General features: G+C 40.4%; 2 protein-coding genes across 7 annotated transcripts in view; one reads left to right on the top strand and one right to left on the bottom strand.

Moving 5' to 3' along the window:
- Positions 1-10,101, top strand: part of ITGBL1 (integrin subunit beta like 1) — a 203,500-nt gene extending 193,399 nt beyond the window's left edge. Inside the window, exons 10-11 of the mRNA XM_027065181.2 lie at positions 6,033-6,146; positions 6,628-10,101. Coding sequence (XP_026920982.1) covers positions 6,033-6,146; positions 6,628-6,719 — 206 coding nt within the window. The 3' untranslated portion in view covers positions 6,720-10,101. The remainder of the gene's footprint in view (positions 1-6,032; positions 6,147-6,627) is intronic.
- FGF14 (fibroblast growth factor 14) overlaps positions 7,186-22,893 on the bottom strand; it is a 612,765-nt gene continuing 597,057 nt past the window's right edge. For 5 of the 6 annotated variants that reach the window (XM_053217678.1, XM_053217698.1, XM_053217702.1 and 2 more), the window contains exons 4-6: positions 17,323-17,521; positions 13,856-13,978; positions 7,186-10,073 (exon numbers count right to left, since the gene is read on the bottom strand). In XM_053217678.1, coding sequence (XP_053073653.1) covers positions 9,973-10,073; positions 13,856-13,978; positions 17,323-17,521 — 423 coding nt within the window. In that variant the 3' untranslated portion in view covers positions 7,186-9,972. Of the gene's footprint in view, positions 13,979-17,322; positions 17,522-22,893 lie in introns of all 6 variants that reach the window. The other variant, XM_027065183.2, reaches the window with a different exon arrangement.

Genomic DNA, 22,893 nt, shown 5'->3' on the forward strand with positions numbered 1-22,893 from the left:
AAAGAGGCTTTTTGGCATAACTCCAGAGATAAAATCAGATGGAATGCTGTGACCACATGTTCCTGGAGGAAGGCTGAAAATTGGAACAGGCTCAATTTTAATAGACAGCCGTGCTTGCCCTTGGTTCCCAGGAACGCTGTGTTTGAGACCTTGTGCTTGCCGTGGTCTGCCAAGGAGGCCATGCCTTCAACCTAATGCAGTGACAGCCGTCAGGTGACAACCCAATGGGTTTAAAGCAACCTCTTTGTTCCCCGGTTATTCTCTTAACAAATTCATTCTCATTCCAACTCCCTGAGGAATCTAGCACCAGTTTGGCTCTCGGGGGAGGAGGGGTTTTCAGCTCCTGGAAACACTTGCTTTAGGTTCGAGCTCTGTTGGGAAAAGCAAAAGTGAGGGAAGGAATGGTGGAGAAGGAGATTGACAAAGAAAACAGGAAAGGAGGTGGGATGGAATTAGCCTTCGAGGTTGGAAGCAGGAGGGAAGAAAAGAAATGTTACCAGATCAGAAGGTAGTGTCCTGCATATAACAAAGCAGTGAGAATGATTAACCTGAGTTAGAGTTCTTCTTTCTTTTTTTTTAATGTTTATTCATTTTTTTTTTTTGAGAGAGAGAAACACACACACACACAGTGTGAGTGGGGGAGGGGCAGGGAGAGAAGAAGACAGAGACTCTGAAGCAAGCTCTAGGCTCCAAGCTCTGAGCTGTCAGCACAGAGCCGGACACGGGGCTCAAATTCACAGACAGTGAGATCAGGACCTGAGCCGAAATTGGATGCTTAACCAACTGAGCCATCCAGGCTCCCCTAAATTTCTTCTTTCTGAGTACAGCTCCAAACACAGAGCCCTAAAGCTTAGAATTTTTTAGGTGGTCTTCCATAATGGCATTATCATTGGAATACAGATATTAATTTTTTATAGAAATTGTACAGAATGAGGATGCCCATCTGCATTGAAACATTCATATGCTTGGGGCAACTGGGGGGCTCAGTCAGTTCAGTGTCTGACTTCAGCTCAGGTCATAATCTCATGGTTTGTGAGTTCGAGCCCCGCGTCAGGCTGTGTGCTGACAGCTCAGAGCCTGGAGCCTGCTTCAGATTCTGTGTCTCCCTGTCTCTCTGCCCCTCCCCCACACACGCTCTCTCTCGCAAAAATAAACATTAAAAAATTAAAAAAGAAAACATTAGTATGCTTGTTTATATTTGTTGACTTCAAAAATCAGCGACTTTGTGTGTGTCTGTGTGTGTCTGTGTGTGTTTTACTAGATACGCTATTGAATCATCAACATTGTCCACGAGCAGGCCTTGGCTAAGTCATATCCAGCTACAGGTACAGGAAGAAAACACAAAGCCAAACATCAGTAGCAGTCTGTCATTCCTAAACTGCATTTCATACAAAGAGGAGTAGTTTCTTTTGAAGAAATGAACATCCTTTTTAAAGCCATTACTTTCTGAGCAGGGTCTTACTTTCCAATATCGTAAATGTAGAAAGTGCAAAACAAACAAACAAACAAACAAAAAACGTTGACTAAATATTGACCCAAAGGCATCTCCTCGAAACAAAACACAACAAAACAATACAAGGAAATCTCTCTGTGCTGGATGCCTTTTCAAATTGTTTGCTTTGGGTGATGGAAATATATCCAGAGATCAATGAAGGGTTGAAAGTATATTTGTCTAAACTGTTTATCCTTCAGTGAGTGGAGAGGTTTAGAGTCATTAAACTCGAAGGGGAATGTACAAGCTGCCTGGAGGGTGTACTTTTTGAGGCTGGTGTTAGTGTTGATGGCGGACATGCGTACTGTAGCAGCAGCTGACTGTGGGCTTCTTTCTCTCCTCCTGTTCTGGAACCATCAGATTATAGAGGAAGGGTTATGGAGGAAGAGGGGTCGAAACCAAGATCATGAAACCGTAGGCACAGAGGAGAGTGGGGCTACAGGAGTTTTTCCTGTCCCCACAAAGGATGCCATCCCATCTCCACCCCAACAACCACAGGAGAAGTAGTGTAGGAGATAGACTAACATAACAGCCTTCTAACATGGTGGCGAAAATGAGAAGGCTGTTCCAAGGTACTTGACTAGGGCCATGTATTTCTCAATCTCATGGACTTACCAGAAATGTGTGTACTTTTTCTCAAATTTGTAAATGAAACCCCCTCACCCTGATTATCACAGAGGAAATTGGAGCCCTTCTTTTTGTCCGCTTATGATGGGACAGAGGCACAGGGTAAGCCTAAGGTCACAAGGCTGCCAGCTCACAGCCCAGAGCCAGCCGGGTGTGTCCACCAGAAAGACAAGTCCAGAACGTGCACTTCCCGTGAGCTGTGAACAAAGTTGTCACCCCCGGAGACGATGAAGAAATAGCGTTTATTTCTTTACAAATTGATAGCCAAGACAATAAATCACTCCATAGAAAAATTTAAAACAAGATACATTGTTGTGACCTTCATAACAGATGGAGTAGTTAGTACAGTAGTGAAAACTGCCTGCGGGGATGTCTGGTTGCAGCATTTTGTCAGGCTTGATGAACGGAAAAGAAAATCCAACTTTATTAATGGGGCAGCTAACAAAGGTGCCTTGCCCTTAGACTCAAGTTGTTTCTGTGAATGACCGAGGGATGAGCTTAGAGCCAGGTCTCCCCTGAGTTTAGCCACCTTTGCAGAATATGTGACATAATTCATAGGCTCTTTGGGGATTTATTTATTTGGATCCAGGAGTACACAGTAACCTTTTTATGTTCATAACTTCAAGCTAGATACAGGCTGTCGCCTGTAGTACCCTTAAAGATGCTGTTGTGTGACAATGAGTGTAATTGCAGATCATCGACTGTCTCCCCCAGCTCTCCAGGGGTACATGCTGAGTCCCACATCAGCCCTGGAAGTCCACGGTGCTCACGCCCACCCACCTGTCCCACCATCTACCCCACCCCTGCTCATCCTCCACCACCAGGAAAGGGAAAGGGTACCAGTGGCGCTTCAAAACCCACCTTGGGCTGGTTGCCTCACCCAATGTGGCTGTCTCGTCAGAGCCGAGAACACACAACTTGTTTTCATGAAATGACATGAAAGTTTTTCCTGTGAGAGGCATTACGGATAGATAGGTAGATGGGTACAAAAAAAGACCAAATCAGATTGAAATCTTGGGATAACTATTGTTTCTGGGCCATGTGGTCATGAGAAATCCTTTTCTCCTTCCTGTACTTCCATTTTCTCATCTTTGAAGAAGGCAGAAGAATTTGATTTCCTTCTCCTTCTTAAGTCCTAAGGATGTTATGAAAACAAATGAGAAAATGTGGCTGGTTACCCAGGAATGGAAGCCAGTAAGAAGCACAGAAGGGAGATTGGAGCTTTCTTGGGGGCCTTACACGGAGAAGGAAAATAAATGGGTTAGTGATGTTGTGGTCCTGAGGTAACTACCTGAGAGTCCTACCAAAATGGGCCGGCTGCACCCTGTGGCTGGACTGGTCTCATGGGTGTGAGTGGGTGCTGGCCAGCTGAGCTCAACACTTGATCACCTCTTGGCAGTCAGGTGGCCTATGTCCATCTGACAGAATCTTCTCCCTAAGTTTTTCCCTTTGCAAAGACAGGCAATTTGACCTCTAGCTATTGGTGAAACCAGCCAGAGCACTCCACAGCAAAGGCTATAAGAGGTCCTGATAACTATCCCACTGCGTATTATTACATGCTAGGTTATGCCTAGTCTCACCAGCCGTAGAAGAAATTTCCAGCCTCTAAGTTGCACTGAGAATTGATAAACGGGAAGGAACAGCACAGCTGGGGATGATGCTGACTGAGAAAAGCTAGTTTTCAGAGAACACAGAAATCAATGCCCATTTTTCATTCTAAGTATTTCAGTAACTAGTAGACGTTGGGAACTGAAATTTATTTGTCAAACAATCTATCAATGTCTACTATATTGACTTTAGCTGAGCTTTCCAGTTAGGAAAATACTTTGATATCGCTGGAAGCTAAGTATTTCAGCAGCTATAGCAGTAATTAGAAGAGTTCCAGAATCAAGGGAAAAGTTTGAAAATGAAATGTGAGATCTTCTCATGAATTGTGACCAAAAAAAAAAAAAAAGATATACTAGGTGTGATACATGAATATCATGGACATACAAAGTCATTTGCTTCTGCTGCTTTGTAGAAATAATTTTGCAATGTAAAGGAGGCACTATTTTAGAAACAACTAAAAACAGTCAAATTCTTCAAATAATTGAGCTTCCTCTACTCGTGGAAGTAAGGCACTAAATATGGTGCCTTTCTGAAGAAATTTCAATGAAAAGTCAATGGCATGCCCCAAGTTTTCTTTGTTGCAGATAGATCGCTAACCATGTGCTAAATGAGCAGTCGAATGTTGAACATTTCCGTGCCTAAGAAAATTGAAAAAAAGTCTTTAAAATGAAGATAAATAGATTTCTAAAGTAAGGAAACACTGTACCTTGACATGACCAGGAAGGAGCCACCCTCCCTCACAGACAGACCAGCAGGCTCAGTGACTGGCAGCAGTCTGCCAGTCACTCATCAGAAGTGACAGTTGTCTGGATTGTGCTGAAGACTGTGTAGATCAACCCAGACCCTCAGGAAAACAGTCTAGACTAAATGAAATCATGCTGTGGTTAGGCAAGAAGTTAATCAGTGTAAACACAGTTGTCAGCGTATCACTAATTCTGACTACTCCCTTACCTTGAGAAGTGTGACAGGGAATGTCACACATTTAATTTGGCCATTGGGGATTCTTGTAGCTAAATGCATATGCCAGTTTCCACGTGAAATATCACAAAGTGCCTAAGGCCTGGGACACGTTTATACAAATCCTTTGAGATATCTGTGACAAATGCAAATTCTTTTCTGTAACCGCTTTATCCTCCAGCTTGCTAACTCATTTTGCAATCACTAATGTTTCACGGAGGCACTAATTCGTGATTGGTCCCAGTACATTTTGAACTCAGCAATATGGAATTTTGTTAAATATGTCAAAATACTTCTTCTCCTTCACATTTTCCTAAGTTGATTTTTGATCTGAAAAATTTAGTGATACCCTTCATTTAGTAAAAGGAAATCACACTGGGAAAGAAAAACCAATCCAAGGAAAGAGAAGAAAAGGGGAGGTCCTTTTTGTATGTGCTTCTGTTTTAATTTTAAAGTTCTTTACTGCTGCTATGGAAGTAATTTTGCCGTGTGAGGGTTTTTTAGCCTGTCGTGTAAAGACGTGCAGACCAAGAGAGCTTTCTTCTCTTTGTGACATCATTTAATTCATGTATATTCTTTTCTTTTAAATAACCGTTCATAAAATTGTTTTCCAGTAGGTCAAAATAGTTTTAATAACAGAAGAGTATGTTTTTCATTAGGGAGGAAGGACAAAGGGGAAATGGGTGAAGTAATGAGAAAGTTGGTTAGACCCAGAGCCTCGGAGGAGATGAACATTCTGGGAGGATCATATGTCTCCTCGATCATGGCGGGAGGCCCCGAGGGTGAGATCCGATAAGTCACATGAACACAAGTGAGCGTGTGTACGTTTTGAGCACTTTTATGAGCCACCCTGTGCAGCACTTTTACGAGCCACCCTAAGAAAAGCATGCAGGCAAAAATCCAAAAGGAACAGCACAATAATTTAGTGGTACTTTTAATTATAAAATGCATCCTTAGCATTCAGTTCCTTTGAAGAGCAGACACTTTTAAAACATGATTCAATTAAGGGGGGAAAAAAAGAAGAAAAGAGGGAAAAAATCATCTATTTTTGAACACCTTTACGGAAGGCCATCTCTAAGAATCAGCACATTCTGCTCTTATTGACATTTCAACCAGCCCGGGCCATGGAACATTTGCTCAAGGCTAATTGCAACTGTCTAGATCCATAATGAAGCCTTTCCCGGATGACCTTTATGAATGACGGTAAGTAAAGCTCCCCTCTGAGCAACAGGCTCTTCGATAAACTTTTACCTTTGGAAGGTGGGTTATTAGAAGCCCGTTGTCCGTGTGTTGCCGATGTTCTATTCTAGTCAGAAACCCTTAGTGATGATGCCCTTTGTGATTTCAGGTTCTTGCCACTGTGGGAAGTGCATCTGCTCTGCTGAAGAGTGGTACATTTCTGGAGAGCTCTGTGACTGTGACGACAGGGACTGTGACAAGCACGACGGCCTCATTTGCACAGGTGCAGTGTGACCTGCTTGGTTTGCTCCACATTCCCGGTTTGTGAGAAAGACAAATGGCCCCCCACCCCATGGTGCCGCCCGTGGCTGTGTGTGTGGTAGATACTGCTGTCCCAATTACCAAGTCCTGATAGATGGTTAGATACGTGTGCTAGATAAGTTAAAAGCGAAGTGGGGACGTAGAGACAGTTCAGCTGGAGTGATACAAGATGGTCACTGCTGAATGGATACTGCATAGTTGGTGCTACCAAGTAGGTGCTGTTAATCGTTTGAAGGATCAGAGGTCCCATAGCTGTTTAATAAGTTAATAGCAACATGGCCATGCAGTAAAATCTGCAGAGGATGAATGAAATTGTTTTGGTTAGGAACGGTTATGGTTTATAGTAACATACTTGAACTTGGTGCATGGTTTATAGTAACACACTCGAACTTGGTGCCTTTCGGTCATGATGATGACCCCCCGCCCCGTGTATTTTATTGCAGGGAATGGAATATGTAGCTGTGGAAATTGTGAATGCTGGCGCGGATGGAATGGAAATGCGTGTGAGATCTGGCTCGGCACAGACTATCCTTAACGACCCCGTGGGACAGGACTGCATTCTTATGTTTGTAGACCATTAGGACACATAAACGCAAAGGAAACCATGTATAATCACCACTAGGACAGGTCAAATAGACTATTGCATGTTTTTCTATTTCTGAATGCCTGAGTGAAGTCTGGGCACCCATTAAAAAACAAGTTAGGCAAAAATCTGATGTAAATAAGGCCAGAAAGAATTTTTCCTCCAGAATTTACACCTGTGGTTCTCAACAAGGGTGACTCTGCCACCCCAGAAAACATTTGGTGACGTCTGCAGATAATTTCGATTGTCACACTGGGTGGGCTGGCAGGGCATGCTACCGGCCTCTAGTGCATGGAGGACACAGATGCTTCTACGAACATCCCACGGGGCACAGGACAGCCCCATGACAAAAAGTTCTCTGACTCCAAATGTCAATAGTGCCGGAGTTGAGAAACACTGAATTACATGGTTGTTACAAAGGCCACAAAAAAAGTGGTCACAAAAAAAACCACATTTGAATCTAAGGAAAAGATATATCCTCACATAAATCCATCCATCATATTTTTTCAGATTCCTTATCACTCAGCATTTCCATTTGGAGTCAGTAAAGACAAACGGGCACAAGGGCTAGTGTCGGGGGGGGGGGGGGGGGGCTAAAGGCTGGATCACCAGTGCTTTTTAAAGAAAAAGACTGGTCAGGTTGAGCCAGTAAGTCATGCATCTGATCTCACTTTAAATTCACAAAAGAAGATTCCCTTATGAAGGAAGTATGAAAAATGTACAATTTAACATTTTTAATAAATAGTGACGTTAAGTTGCTTACAATCTGTGTCAATATATATTTACCTACTGATGATTAACAACAACAACAACAAAATGAATTGGTATTCAGGGGCACCTTCTGTTACTAGATCATTTTGTAAACTGGGCAGGGAGGGGTTAGGTGTAAAAGGAATTTGATTTCTCACTATTGTAAATTGTGCCATGGTAACTTGCCTTTTGGAAAGAATATTTAATTGGACATAGGATGGGCCTGAAATATGCATTCATTTCCCTTAAAATATTCTTATTTCTAAGCATACATTATTTACTGAAAAAGCATCATGCAAAGAAGTCAAGAAGAGATACTGTGATCAAATGGGACCAGTCTCAAAGCTCAGAAGATAAAAAAAAAAATCTAGAAATGTCTTAAGTAGAAATTACAAATATTCACTCAGCGATAGGAACAAAATGTTTATTTTCTTAATGGTGAAATTTTGCTCTGTATGAAATTCACATTGAATTATGAAAATGTACAATAATTAGGACTTCCCTTACATATTTACAGTTAAATCTACTTACACACATTAGTTTAGGCAACCTTTAATTATTTGGAGCTAAAAAAACCCACTTTTTTTTCTAAATGTGAATTATATTTTGTAAAATCCTAGAGTAATGTAACAAAATCATTTCCGCATTGTTTAAGATGAAAATTTTTACTTGGAAATTTTACTTGATGATGTAAATATCCTAGAGTCATGGCTTGGACTTTATTAAGTCAAATCACCAAAAAATAAGGAAAATATGCATTTGCCGAGTTACTTAAAAATTTAATATTGAAAGTTATTTAAGAGAAAATTTATCTGATGCTGACTTTGATAGTACTAATAGTGTTCTCATACTTTAATAGATTTATAAAATTGTTATCTCTATCCTGAGATGATGGAAGTGCAACCATATTAGTTGTATCTCTATTATTGAGTATGTCCATTGATATATCAGTTTTGTAAAACGAGGGAAATATAAGCAGTTCAGAAATCATATAGATGATATTCTTTCCTCCTCTCTATCTAATCATTTTTAGCCTCAAACAAACATATTGTAATTATTCAGTAGCAGTTTTGATGACCGGACGATGTGCAATCATCAGAATTCACTACATCATGCAGCTTCCCACACTGCAGAACTCTGCTTTCCATAAAGGACCAGTCAATACTTTAGATTCTGTGGGCCACTGACCTCTCTGTTGCGTGTTCTTCTCTGTTTGTTTGTTTTTAACACTTTAGAACTGTAAAAGGAAAAACAGAACACTCATTCTGAGCTCCTGGGCCATACAAAAACAGACCGCATGTTGGATGTGGCTCCCAGCTGAGCAGTAAGTAGTTTGCCAGCCATGTTCTACTGGAGATGCCCTTAATTCATTCCCTTTGTCTTATCCTGTATTCCTGGGTGCGTCTTAGTTTTCTCCTAACTCCCTCTGTTTGTTATCCCTTTGTATTAACTAAAATGAAAGGGCTTCAATTTTTATGTTTTCATATAAGGAAAATGTCCTCAGCATGTATGGGTTTTTTTTTTTTTTTTTGAGAAAAGGTTTCAGTATGGAGAAATTATTATACTATGAAGATTGAAATGTGATTTGTCCAAATTTTTTGACAAGGCTGAAAATACAGTCAGCTATATTCCGGGTTCATTTAGCTACAAATTATTGAACCAAAACTGAGTGATAGCCTAAGTCACATGGTACCTAATCTCTAAGGAATATTTTTCTTTTAAAACAGAAATATTTTCTTTTTACTTCTTTCTGTCTGCTATATTTCATATGTGTGTATGTGATTTTGACTCTAGCAATGCAAACATCAATAGATAAGAAGTTATTTAATTTCCATGTTTAAATTGGAAAAAATAAAATATAGTTACATGTAAAGACGTAAATCCTACCCTTCTTCAATGTGATTTTGTATTTTGACTTTCAATCCCGTTACTAAGATAAAAACTCCCTCTTTCAAACAAAGGCAGGGCAGGAACCAACTTGTAACAGGTGAAAGGGGAAATGTGCGAATCTCTTCGGCTTGTTCGAGTTCCTGTGACAGGGAGATTAACGTCAGTTGGGAAGGGATGTGACAGGACACGTTTGCTGCTGCTGTTGGCACGTGCCATGCTTGTTGGCAAACCATCACCGAGGAATTCTTCCCCAAGGACTTTTCAATATAATTCGAATTGGGTCCTAAGACCCAAGAGGACATTTTACCCCATTTTCTCCCTGCACCCTTCAGCTAATCCAAATGCCTGCAGCACCTTGAAAGGAATGGCCTCCACCACGTCAAATACAAACACAATCTCTTCCAGCAAACATTGGGATTAGACCGAATGATACAGAAAACTGAGAACAAATCAAAACAAATCACAACTCAGCCTTTGTTTGCAGACTCCCTGTCAAAACTTTGAAGCCCTACTCAGTATCCAAGGGTCCACGGGCCCTGTGTAATCCCCTTGTAAGCTAAGAAACTTAAGCTGGGAATTGTATTTTTCTCCAAAGCGATACAGTTCTCATCTGGATGTTGGTATATCGGCATTTAGCCAATTGCTTTCCCTGGAAATAGTCTTGTTCTGAAATAAAATTGGAAATAGTTTTCAATTATTTTCTTTCTTTCTAAAACGGAACTCTTAGTCAATCTGGTCTCTCCCTGAAGCATTAGTTCTCTCTGTAATAGGACTAAAACCTTAAGTGAAGCGATACGCACGTTCTAACTTCAGGAACAAGAAGTTTTCGTTGTTTGTTTTGGTTTGGTTTGTAAAAGAAAACCAAATCTAACATTGGTCATCTCGAACACATCTGACTGTTTTAATGCTTTAGGCATTAATTGAGCAACTGGGCAGGTGTGCTAAAACTACTCTGCTCACTCTCCAGGAGGTAAATAACGAGAAGGATTCACCAGGAGGTAAATAATGAGAAGGACTGCAGCAGGAGTCTTGCAGGCCCCGTGTGGAGCTCCTAACGCCACCTCCTCCCCCAAAACCCTCCGGGCGAGCACACATTTAGAGCAAGGATCTCTAACGTCTGCAGGATTTGTAAGGACATGGTGCTCGGTACCATTTTACTCTTTACATAGGGTGCACCACCTGATCACTTCTGCAGTTTTTCCAAGTAAGGTGGTAGCAAAACATTGTAGAAAGCAAACTTAAAACCGGTGTCGCCTGGAATATCAAAACAATTAACATTCCCGAGCATTGCTGAGGGATGGGTGAAGCCATCAGCTACCATAACAGATCAGTAGAAATAACCCTCCCCTACCAGATATGCATGCAAAAGGAATGTGACATTAGAGAGACTCGATGCAATTGACATATGTACATGGAGGTACAAAACACACAGTCTGTAGATACAAATGAATTCCATCGGATTTACTATACAGAACATTGATAATGACAGACTGCACTTACTTAATAACAGCAAACTTAATTTTTGAGGGGAAAACTGGTGGAGTCTTATCCCAGAAAAATAGCAAGAGAGGTATCATCAAAGAGCTAAAATTTTCTTTGGCATGGTAAAGGGGGAAATTGAGTGTACCAACTTATTTACATGATATTTCTCTATATTTGTGGGTGAAGTGATGCCATTTTGTTACATAAAGTTGTTTGATGTTTTGTAATATGCCTTCATATCAATATTTTATTCAGTATGTTGTATGTGTGAATACAACAAATGGTATTAAACACAGAAACTGTACAATGCAGACAAACTCTTTGTATGTAAATTGAATAATACATACCACAGTTCTTGATACGTAGGTCCTACTACATGCAGTTCACCAGTGCTGTCCTTGTCCCATGCAACAGGTGAGACCAGACACAGAGGAAACGGTCTGATTTACAAATAACAAGGACCCGTCTGCAATATGTCTAAACATATATTAGAAGAAAGTATTTGACATCCATTCATAGGGATAAATGCCCTTAGAGACAACTCATATAAAAAACAAAACAGAGATGCACATTTACATAAGTCTCAGTCATTTACAAAAATAAATCTTGTCTTAATTTTAACCAATTAACAGGCTTGCAGTGGGAAAAAACCAGCAAGTAGGGCTGATTACCAAAAACAAATAGGTGGGGTTGTTTGGTGTGTGTGTGTGTGTGTGTGTGTGTGTGAGTTGGGGCGAGCGGTGTGTATAAGCTCATCTAATTGGAATGTCAAGTTAAATAATTCATAGTTTGCCACATATTATAGAATATATGTCTTCCCTAAATAGTTGGTTCATGAAACTCATGTAACATATTTTAACTCATCCTGTTGAAAACGATAGGCCTTAAGATGGTGTAACAGGAAATCAAGAATGGTCAAAGGAATGATTTTGTTATGTTCGTACTTTAGCATTATTGACAATAAATCTACCCAAACGTTATGCTAACTTTTTATTTATTAAAATGAAATCCAATATGAAAATGAAGTAAGCATAAACAGTTAAATTTATACTAAATCTTTAATCAGCTAAGCAGGCCAAAATTTTTAAATGCCGGGCAAGGGCTGTCATGGAGACTTAGGAAAGCAGTGACAAAATAATTTCCAAGAAAATACAGTGCAGATGGGGGGAAATGGCGACTGGGTCAGCCTTCCACGTGGAAATAATAACAAGAGGCCAGTACATAATCCCACATAGAGTTTTCTATAAATGAGGTTCAGTTTGGTCTCAGTTAACTCTTCGGAGGAGAAAACATTGAATTTTATTAAGTATACACAGAGCTAACAAATATATTTCCAAACAGTTTCGTATCAGACATTTTGAAACTCTTTATATCCAATACCGAACGTTTTGCTTGGTTTCTTCCTTGTGCCGTCAACTATATTCATGGCCTTTCTTAGCAGTTGTCTTCCCTAAGCTCAGAATGATGCAAAAGGAAATTAAGAAAGCAAGATAAAACAAATGCAAATCAACTGAACGGAGCGAAAACCTGATGTGTGAACGTGTTGGTTTGCCTTGAATTTTATCCAGAATAGTTCAACAGACTGCATTCTGAGATCATGGCAAGGCACCTCTACCCCAGCCACTGGGCAACTGGGGCCCCAAGAAGCTGAGTTACAGGTTTGGAGTGGCGAAATACACAGTACCTGACTCAGCATGCTGAGCTAAAAAAAATATTTTTTCCTAATAATATGTCCAGTTTTAAAAACTTGTCATTAAACACCAAAAATATTAAAGTCTAATTTATAACTAACGTTTGCATTGCTGCTGCAGAAAAAGAACACAACAGCCGCCTTGCCCATGCTCTGCTGAGTATGAGTGGAACGCAGCCAAAACTGGGGATGGCATTCAGTTCGGTTCATTAAAAACAGGTAGGATTATATCTGAAATGGATTTAGGTAGCGCAATTCTTGTAGGTTGTAATTATTGAATTTTCTTTTTTTTTTCTTTTTTTTTCCCAAATAATGAGGATTAGTAGATGAAAAAATGAACCTTAATCAGGCCTACAAGGCCTACAGAGTTCTTTGGACCCACTTTCTCAAAAACCAGTGGGTCTTGCTCGCTGGGCAAGGCAAATGTTACCATTAACCAGTAAGCTTGTGATATGTATAAAACACACACACACACAAAGGAACTATAGGGGGGTGTCAAACACATATCTTTAGAGAGCTTCCCCTGGACTGTGTTTGACCCATTTCTCACCCCGGCCACGCCAACCAGAGGAGCACAGTATCTGCTACTGGACAGAGCATATATGTGTGTTTAATTGAGAGTGGGAGCCGGAGACAACACTCTTAATCTTTATAGATGCAATTTGTACTAATAGGTTGAGAAGGCTTCCTGATTCCCTGATCGCTCTCCGAACTAAGCCAACTGCAACATTTAAGATTTAGAGGAATACAATCCCCGCAAAAGGTCACGGACAGTGGAGCGGGCAGCCCTGTAAAAACGGGGGGAAGAGAAATCCATAATAGCACAGGTTTACAGCGTCTAACTAGAAATTACTCAATAGTATTTGTGTGCTACAAAATTGAACTTAAACACATGGATTTCGCTGAAACAGGACTCAAAAAGGATTATGGGTAGCTGTCAGCAGGCAAGGTATCGAGTGTACTTGTGAAGTATGTCATTCACATGAAGTGTCACAGTCACAGAAAAGATATTAAAAAGGCATTCCATATCTGGTAGGGCATTCCATGGTCTGAGTTGAGCTGGTTGTCCAGGTGTCTTCTTGTTCTGGGGGTGCAACAGGTTGAAGATTTATCCACTTGCAATCAAGAAGTTCGAGACAGCAAAGAGCAAGCATTGGCTTACTTCCGGCCGCTCCTCAGCCGCGGGAGCAGGAATGTCTGGCAAGGATAAATCACTCAACTGTGCTCAGGACGAATAAGTCACAACACCTGTGAGGATCTGGCTATGTTGTCTTACTTTTGTTGACTGGTTTGCCTCCATTCATTATTGCCGACGCACTTGTGCTTTTACTTGGCGTCACCCCGGCCTTCGGGACCGTTTCTCCCACGTCGTGCAAAGATGGTTCTCGGTACATGGCAACTGGGGATGGGCGGCGGGGCGTGAAGAAGGGAGGAAAGGAGACATTAGGGCGGTTAGGTTCAAGAGTGGCCAGGCCTGACACACCGGAAGTAATGCAACCCCTCGTAGACTCCCTGTGTTAAAGCAGTAATTTCCTGCCCCAGAACGGAAGACAGTACTTCCTCCACATTCTCCAGCTTGTGTAACTAATATGTGCACTTGAGTGAGTGTGGGTTTTTGTCTAGGAGAGAGGGTTTAAATAGGAGCAGTGGCCTCTTTGTGGGGCTCAGATATAAAGTACACACACACACACACACCAATGGCAAGCACTTAGATAACATATCTGCATATCTCCTTTAGGGGGGGCACAAACCTGGTTCTCTTTGTCCAGTCAGGAAGACTCACACTTCCCTTCCACTGCACCCTGATGTCAACACTGAAACCCCTCACTCCCATTCATCTTTTCGAGTCCTGGTATTTACCCTCTAGATCATCACATTATTTTCCACTCAAGTGGTTCAAAAGCAACATAATCACACTCGCGTCAACTTCAAAAGCTATCCAAAGCAATAATAACTCACTTTCCTTATGCCAGGGACTGTGGGAGATCATTCTTTAGATTTCCTCTCCCACCATCATGGAAAGAGACCCTTAAAAATCTGAAGGCATGTGTGGGGCATTTTGTATTTTTATGTCTCATTCTGGTATGTTATTAAAAACCTAATAATTGATGTCATATAAGGCAGAAGCACAGAATGGCAAGAGTGCATGTGGGATGGATGCCCGAGTAAGTCCTGAGCAATTGCTTGAATAGTGTCCAGTGGCTCAGTTAATCACAGCAGTTCATGTGGGTTTTTGGAAAATAGTTCTAGGGAATCCTGCAGAAGGACATTTCAGGGGGACTGATGCTTGGGGGAAATTAGCTGAGTTAAAATCATCTGCCATCAGAAATACTCAGGAATTAGAGCTGTCTAACCTGCTTTTTAGGCTTTGGAAAGGGTCTGATATTTTATGAAGAGACTCTATGTTTGGTCAGGATGGACCACCATATGCGTTCTCCATGCTCAAGGTGGTACAACCTCTTTTGCATCAATGCAGCATGTGGATTTTCAGCAGCACACACATTTCAGACCTGCCTGAAATGACTTGGCAAGGTAGTAAAAGGGATTAATCCATATCCTTGAAGCACTGTCCGATTTCTCCTCTCTCACTACTAATTCAATTAGGAGACAATAACGGCAGAGCATTAACCTTGATTGTCTATGTGGTGAAGTTGTGTAAGAGATAGGAATGCCCCAGAGCATCAATAATTAATCAAGTACCTAATTTGCCATAAACATTTCCAATCATATAATTTACATCCTGTAGGGGTTTTGAAATTAATTCTCCTCTATAACTTACACTACGTGATAACCGCTGTCATTATAATTAATAACCCCTTAATTGTTCTTAGAGTACCTCTGTCTGCTAATTATTTGAAAATACTGTTCCTCTTTGCCTGAAAAATACATAAATGCACAACACACACACATGCGCACACACACACACACACACACACTCAAGTCTTCAGTGTATGATTCAAATACCAAGTGATATTATTACACCTCATCTCAGTCTCCGATATTTCCTGCTAGATATACAAAAATAGCAGGTCTCCAGATTTTGCTTCAGTTAAGAGACATAAAGTCCCTTTTGATTTTCATTACATTTATGTAGCTAAAAGATAAGATTTTAGAAATTTGGTTAATTCTCATCTGTTCATATTCAACACGAAAGTTAATATAAAGAGACAAAGCGAGGTGGCAAATAAACCAAGATTTTTCTAGAACGGCTACAGACTTAGTTTTTTAATTTTTCACTTGCATTTGAATATTGGTGAGTCTGATGGTCTCAAAATTCATCAAGAAACATAAGGCCAAATCATAGAGGTGTTACTCTGGAAGAATAGCCAAACTCTCTCATTTCTTATTTCTACTCTAATTGCCTTATGAGCTATCATATAATGAGAATAATTCACTCATATTTCAGATTCTGGCATAATTCTTCCTTTCCTAGATGGGCCATGGTGGCTAACCAGTTAGGTTTCAATGGCTTGTTCTGTAGGCAAATTGAGTTAAGGGGACAGTAAGTCATTATTGATGAAATCTTACAGATGGTATTAACCAGTAAGAGTGGTTTTCCAAACTTAGGTGAACTGAAAGCTGAATTATGCATTCACAGATAATTAATAATTAACCTTTAATATTCCAAATTATCTCATTCCTATATAAGGAATATGGATTATAAAAAACCAGTGTACATTTTCTCTTGATGGCTAAACCTTTCTTCTGGGAACAAAAAAACAAAGGAAAATCAAACTAAGTTAGATGAAAGTGTTTATTTAGTTACTGTAGATCTTCTTTTTTGTCAAAGGTAAGCAAAAGTATTTGAATGGACAACACTTTTGAAATGCCTCCATGTCAATTTTTTTTGTAGTTCTCAAAAATTATGTAGATAAGGTAAATGGAACTTTTGGCAGAATCCTTAATAAGAAAGGCACAGATGCTTCTGATTAATTATCAACACTTCGTGGTCTGCTCTCTGTGAATCGAATCAAAGTAAATGCCAAGGCTTCATTGTTTTCAAGTGAATATATAAGAAGGTGGTACCAAAGTTTACTAAACAATTTCATAGTTGGAAGGGAGATCTGTGATATCGACACTCTCTCAAGGCCAAGTGATTAACCCTTCATTTTCTGTAATTACAATAATTCACAAGTATGTGATTACTTTCAGCTAAATACCATCAAAATGGGCAAATACTTGTATTCCATAATTTTCAAAACTTAACTGTGTATGTATATATGTACATATATATGCACATATTTTTTTTAAATTTTTTTTTCAACGTTTATTTATTTTTGGGACAGAGAGAGACAGAGCATGAACGGGGGAGGGGCAGAGAGAGAGAGGGAGACACAGAATCGGAAACAGGCTCCAGGCTCTGAGCCATCAGCCCAGAGCCCGACGCGGGGCTCGAACTCATGGACCGCGAGATCGTGACCTGGCTGAAGTCGGACGCTTAACCGACTGCGCCACCCAGGCGCCCCTATATGCATATATTTTTATAAACCCCATAAATATTTATATCTATGTTTATGATCTATGTGTATGTGTATATATATACATCATACACGCACATATGTACAGTAAAGTGTACAAACCTTAGATTCATGGCTAAAGTAGATATCTGTGTGATTACCACCCAGATCCAGGTACAGAAAATCTCCAGCATTCCATGAAGTTCCTTGCGGCCAATGTAGAGTTAGCAATGGGGAAAATAAATGTGTGGTAAACTGAGAAGGATAATGTACACAGAACACTCACCTTCCAATGGCTTGGGTAGAAAATGAGCTGCTGGTTTGGTTTTCTTTACTCTGTTTCCTTTCATGACTTGCCCTTCCTTATTCAATCCCAAAAACCAGGCTCTACCAGATTCCTGTTGTCTATACAGCATAGATGAGTAGATGACATAATAGTTTTCAAAAACAGATTCTTTAAACTTGCATTCAGGGGTAAACAGTTCCTGTTGAGACAAGAGGAAGAAAAGACAGTTAGAGGCAGGAATGGAAGCCTCCCCAAAATTTGTCTTTATTCCTCCAGAAATTTGTGTGCCCGGGATGAATGAGCCAACCCTTGGGCAGAGATGACCAGCTTCACCTTGTCCTCACGTACTATTTGCACACTTTTTAAATATGCAATGAATAGAGAAGAATCTGCTACTATTGGGAACATATGCAGAGGCAAGAGTATGGATGTCCTTTTGCGAGAAAATAGGAGACACGCACAAACTCAGAACAGTCTCAGTGAAACAGTGTACAATTCAGCCAGAGTACAACCAGAAAAAGCACAATACTCACAATATGCTAATTAAAAATAAGATTTATACTTATGGAATTTGTTCATCTATTTTCACTATTTCCATAGGAATAATTATATGCTCCCCTAGTAGCTGCTAGCCATGCATTAATATGATAGGGTGTTATGTTTTACCTACAAAGAGATCCAAAACTCAAAGGAAAACCATGACAATCAGCTGGCACACAAGCCAGCCACGGGAGTTGAGGATGGGTGTTGTGTCAGCTGCTCATAGAGATGGGAGCTGGAAATAATGACCTAATTCCATGCTTTGGAGCCCCACTGGATTTATTATTTTTAAAAAAAATTTTTAAAAATGTTTATTTATTTTTGAGAGAAAGAGACAGAGCACGAGTCAGGGAGGGGCAGAGAGAGAGGGAGACACAGAATCCGAAGCAGGCTCCAGGCTCTGAGCTGTCAGCACACAGCCCGATGCGGGGCTCAAACTTGTGAACTGTAAGATCACAACATGAGCCAAAGTCAGACGCTCAACCAAATGAGCCGACCAGGCGCTGCACACCAGCTAGAATTTTTGAAGAGCAACATTAAAAGCTGCCCTGACTGCAATCCACCTGGCTTTTCTGGAAAGGGTAAAGTGAATCAAGTGCCCTGAGTCTCACTGCCATGATCTCCACCAATGACCAGCCCAAAGCTCCCTACTATATGATTATCATTAATGACATAAATAATCATAGATGACTTTTACACATTTCTTTTTTTTAGATTTTTTAAAAAAGTTTATTTTTGAGAGAGAGAGAGAGTGTGTGTGTGTGAGCTGAAGAGGGGCAGAGAGAGAGGGAGACACAGAATCCAAAACAGGCTCCAGGCTCTGAGCTGTCAGCACAGAGCCCAACGCAGGGCTTGAACCCAAGGACTCTGAGATCATGACCTGAGCCGAAGTCGGATGTTTAACCAACTGAGCCACCCAGGGGCCCCATACACACTTCTAAACTTTAATCAAGAAAGGCATTTCTGACAGACTTCTATTAAAAGTAATTTAAAACTTCAAGCTTCCTAGTTATACACACAGAAATGACTTAACTAGTCTTTGTGGCTATTTTAAATAGTTCAACACTGTGCTATTCTATATATATATATGAAATATAGATGCAAAATAGAGGTTTCTTGTCATTGACCTTTTAAAAAAATCACTGTACTTGAAAAAATTTTCACCTGAATAGATTTTTATGACTGCAGAAAATAACTTGTTTCTTTTTTTATACATTGTTTTCTTTATGCATTCTGAAAAACACGTCCTTTAGGGACCAAAAATTAAACCTGTAAGAGTTAAAGTTATGCCAGCTATAATAAGGAATGTGACATTACTGCCTGTGGAAAGGTTCTTTCAATATTTCCCATGAGAGTGTGAATTATCAAATGGTGTCCCTTGCAGGATACAATTAATTCAGAGTGCCCCATAACTTTAATTCGCTGAAAGCTAATAGTTTTCCAAGGGGAACAGGTTTTGTTAATGGCAGACGTTTTTCATGACAAAGATAACAGATCCAAAAGGTGATTAATTTGATGAGATGAAAGTAGCCAAAATGTGGGCTTGGCCCCTCCCAAAGGAATTTCGGTAGGTCTTCATTTCTTCTATATGATGCCAGCTCAGGTTTGAATGAGATCCCACCCAAATAAATATTCTGGCCTTCTACAATATCTTATTTTTCCAAATATCCTCCCATTAGTTCTCTTGCTAATAAATGACAGTCTCTGAGTTAATCAGGCCATGCTGTAGAGGGAGACTGACTAAAGGATGCATGCTCACACATTTGTGGTGGGGAAAAATAAAGTGGAATGCTGTAAATCTGGCTTGCCCTCAAAAGACTAATGAATACAACATACTATTTGAATGTGCACCTTCTATGACAAACAAATTAGACTCTGTGTGTCGCTGGCCTTTTATTGAGACAGGCCAAGGCATCCGGTTTTACCTGTTAAAACCTGTCTCAAAACCAGCTGGGAGGGGGGTGGAGAAGAGCTGACCCAGGAGGCCACTCCGGGGTCACAGGAACTGGCACCTGCCATCTGGGATAGCCAGTCTCTGCCCAGAGCCTGGCTCACCTTATTGACAGGATTACTGACTGGCCTTTCCCTAGAGACACCGGGGCCTCCAGTGTTGGAAAAGCAGTTACACAGAGTAGTCAACCCCTATCCCCATCTGATCCCCACTGCTCAGAGGACATTACCAATAGCAAATTAGGAACGTGTCACATGGTCTCTACCCTAAATTATATATGAAAGAGAATGAAGATCCTAGATGTGGAAGAAATCATTTGTTCTTAGAGTATACTTCAGGACCTCGGACACTAGGTCTTCTTCTTTTTTTACTTTAAAAAAATTAATTAATTAATTATTTTTAACATTTATTCATTTTGAGAGAGAGAGAACAAGTGGGGGAGGGCAGAGAGAGGGAGACAGAGGATCCAAATCAGGCTCTGCTCTGTAATCACAGAGCCCAGTGTGGGACTCGAACCCAGGAACTGTGAGATCATAACCTGAGCTGAAATCAAGAGTTGGCTGCTTAACCAACTGAGCCACCCGGGTGCCCCTGACACTAAGTTTTTTAGATAAAATGTTTGCCTCTGGCGACTCTGAGGAAGTCATTCCACATCCCCCTTCTGTGAGGTGGGCCAGTGACTTCACAGATATGTGGATAGGAAGGTAGGTTATGGAAATGTGAGGGGTTTTGGACACTTTGATAATTACTTCGATTCCTTATGAGCAAGAGGTAGATATGCAGACAGCCCTTCCTGAATAAGCAAGGGAATAATGATTTAGTCTGGTATTTTGCAGACACATATCTGTTGTCAGTGTGGAGGATGGTTCTGAGACATTAGTAACACTTTTACTCTGATGTGTTGAAGCCCAGTCTCTTGCAAAATGGACTTGAAGATTGTACATGCATATATGTGCGTTCACCTTAGTAATCAGTGTTGATATCATTATCAGAGACACACAAGTAAGAAGAGAAATAGCACCGGAATTGTGACACATTGTTAAATTGAGTTATGAACTTCCTTGCAGCCCAGACAAACAGAGAAAGACTCTATGTTCTAAAAATTATTGAAGACAGAAACCCTTTTCTTTTTCTTGGTCCTACCTTCTAAAAGGTATTTCCTTGCAAGGGAAAACTGGCATTGACCAAATGAATAAAACATAACCCATAAACATACCTGCTCTTGATAACAACTATGCAATTAACATGGCCACAGTGTTGTGTCTGAGTCCCACAACATGCTTTAGGAGGACAGATGGAGTGAATAGTCCCACAGGTGGACATTGCTGCTGATGAGATCCCTAGGGGACATGTAGCCAGCAGGGGTCACAAACTCAGTGCCTCTACTGACCAGGTAGACACAAGAGTGAAGCTGGCTGTTGGAACCCTGGCACCATTATGAGGCTAAATGTTCCCCAAATCAGGCTCAGTGCTGAAGAGACACAGTGGTGGAAAGAATGATAAAAAAGAACAGCTGTTCCTCACACGGTTCTCATGTGAAAATAGAAACCTTAGAGCTTTAGTAAGCCCAGTTTTCCAAAGCAAATAAGACATCAGGTTTCTAGATACAATTTCCTTTTAATAGTAGCAACTATTTCTTAATTCTTGTTTTTGTTTTTCAGTATCAGATAGACCCAGGGTCAGAGATGGGCCCATGAGCCTGTAGTTTGAGACCTCCAATGTAGAGGAGCAGAAACACTAAATGAAGAAGGGAGCCCAGGTGGCTTAGCAGCACAGCCCTAACCTATCGTATGGTTTTTATACGTTTGAGTAATACGATGATTGTGCCAGTGAACTAACTGCTCTAAAACCGGCAGTGATAAAATGAGAATGCTTATTTAGATGTAAGCTTAAATAGGAACTCTCCGAAACTGCCAAAATGAAACAGATAAGGAGTTTGATGTGTCTTTTTCTCATCTTGCTTGCCTATATTTAGAACCACCAATACCATAACAACATCAACAATGGTTGAGTTCCAGCAGAGGCTTAAATATTAATTTGTATCATTGCCAAACTAAATCGTCAACTCATAGAATAGAAAAACAGAACAATTAGACAAAAACTTCCTATCTCCTTTTATGCTGTGGTTGTTCTGAATTGAAAGCACCATCTGTGGTGCACTTATTATCTTAACAGTAGGGGCAGAATCCCTCTTCTCAGGGAAATGCCTTTGTTTAGGAAAATACCCTGATAAGCCATTTGCATATACTAAGGGAGGCTTCTGGGTTCTGGATGAAAGAAGAGGGTGGAGGGAAGGGAAGGCCCATGTTCTGTATTTCATAACTAATGAAGAGCTACGAACCCAGATAATTAAGGAAAACCATAACCAAAGTGCTGAAAGTGACCATGAGGCTCTAAGTCAGTGGTCCAGCAAGCTATAGCCCAAGGGACAAATGCAGCTACCATCTCTTCTTGTAGCCCACATTCCGAAGTTCAGGAGTCAATTGTTGAGACAGATTGTATAGACCGCGAAGCCTACAATGTTTACTGTATGGTGATTTGCCAAAAAGTTTTACCAACTCTGATCTAAGGACTTCCCAACCTAGATAAATATGGAGGGGTTGTTCATTAAAATTCAAATTACTAAGGAGCTAACCAAATTGAACTTGGATTCTACCTATTTTCACATATACAAGTGTAAACAATTTCCATCAGTTTCATGAGTTTGTCCCTGGAAAAGCCCATACGGTGTGTTGTGAGCTTGGGTTTCTGGTTAGGAGACGCAAGTAGTTAGCTCACAAATTCCTTCAGTCGCTGCATTAACTAGGAGAAACGCAAATTTGCATTCGGTTAATATCTACAGGTTTGCCTACCACCAGCATCACCATCACCTCTGCTGTTTCAAAGGAAAATATATAAACAGGCATTCCAGATAAATGTACAGCATCTATTACAAGATAAGGCAAATCTAAAATAGATTAAAAAGAGAGGGTAGAGAAATGATATTAGATAGACACTAGCAAATAGCACATGATCAATGCACAATAAATAATACCTGTTAATATTATGTTAACTTCTATATTTTCAGAGTCATCAAAAAG

Source organism: Acinonyx jubatus, chromosome A1 (genome assembly GCF_027475565.1).
Source record: "Acinonyx jubatus isolate Ajub_Pintada_27869175 chromosome A1, VMU_Ajub_asm_v1.0, whole genome shotgun sequence".
Classification (NCBI taxonomy): domain Eukaryota; kingdom Metazoa; phylum Chordata; class Mammalia; order Carnivora; family Felidae; genus Acinonyx; species Acinonyx jubatus.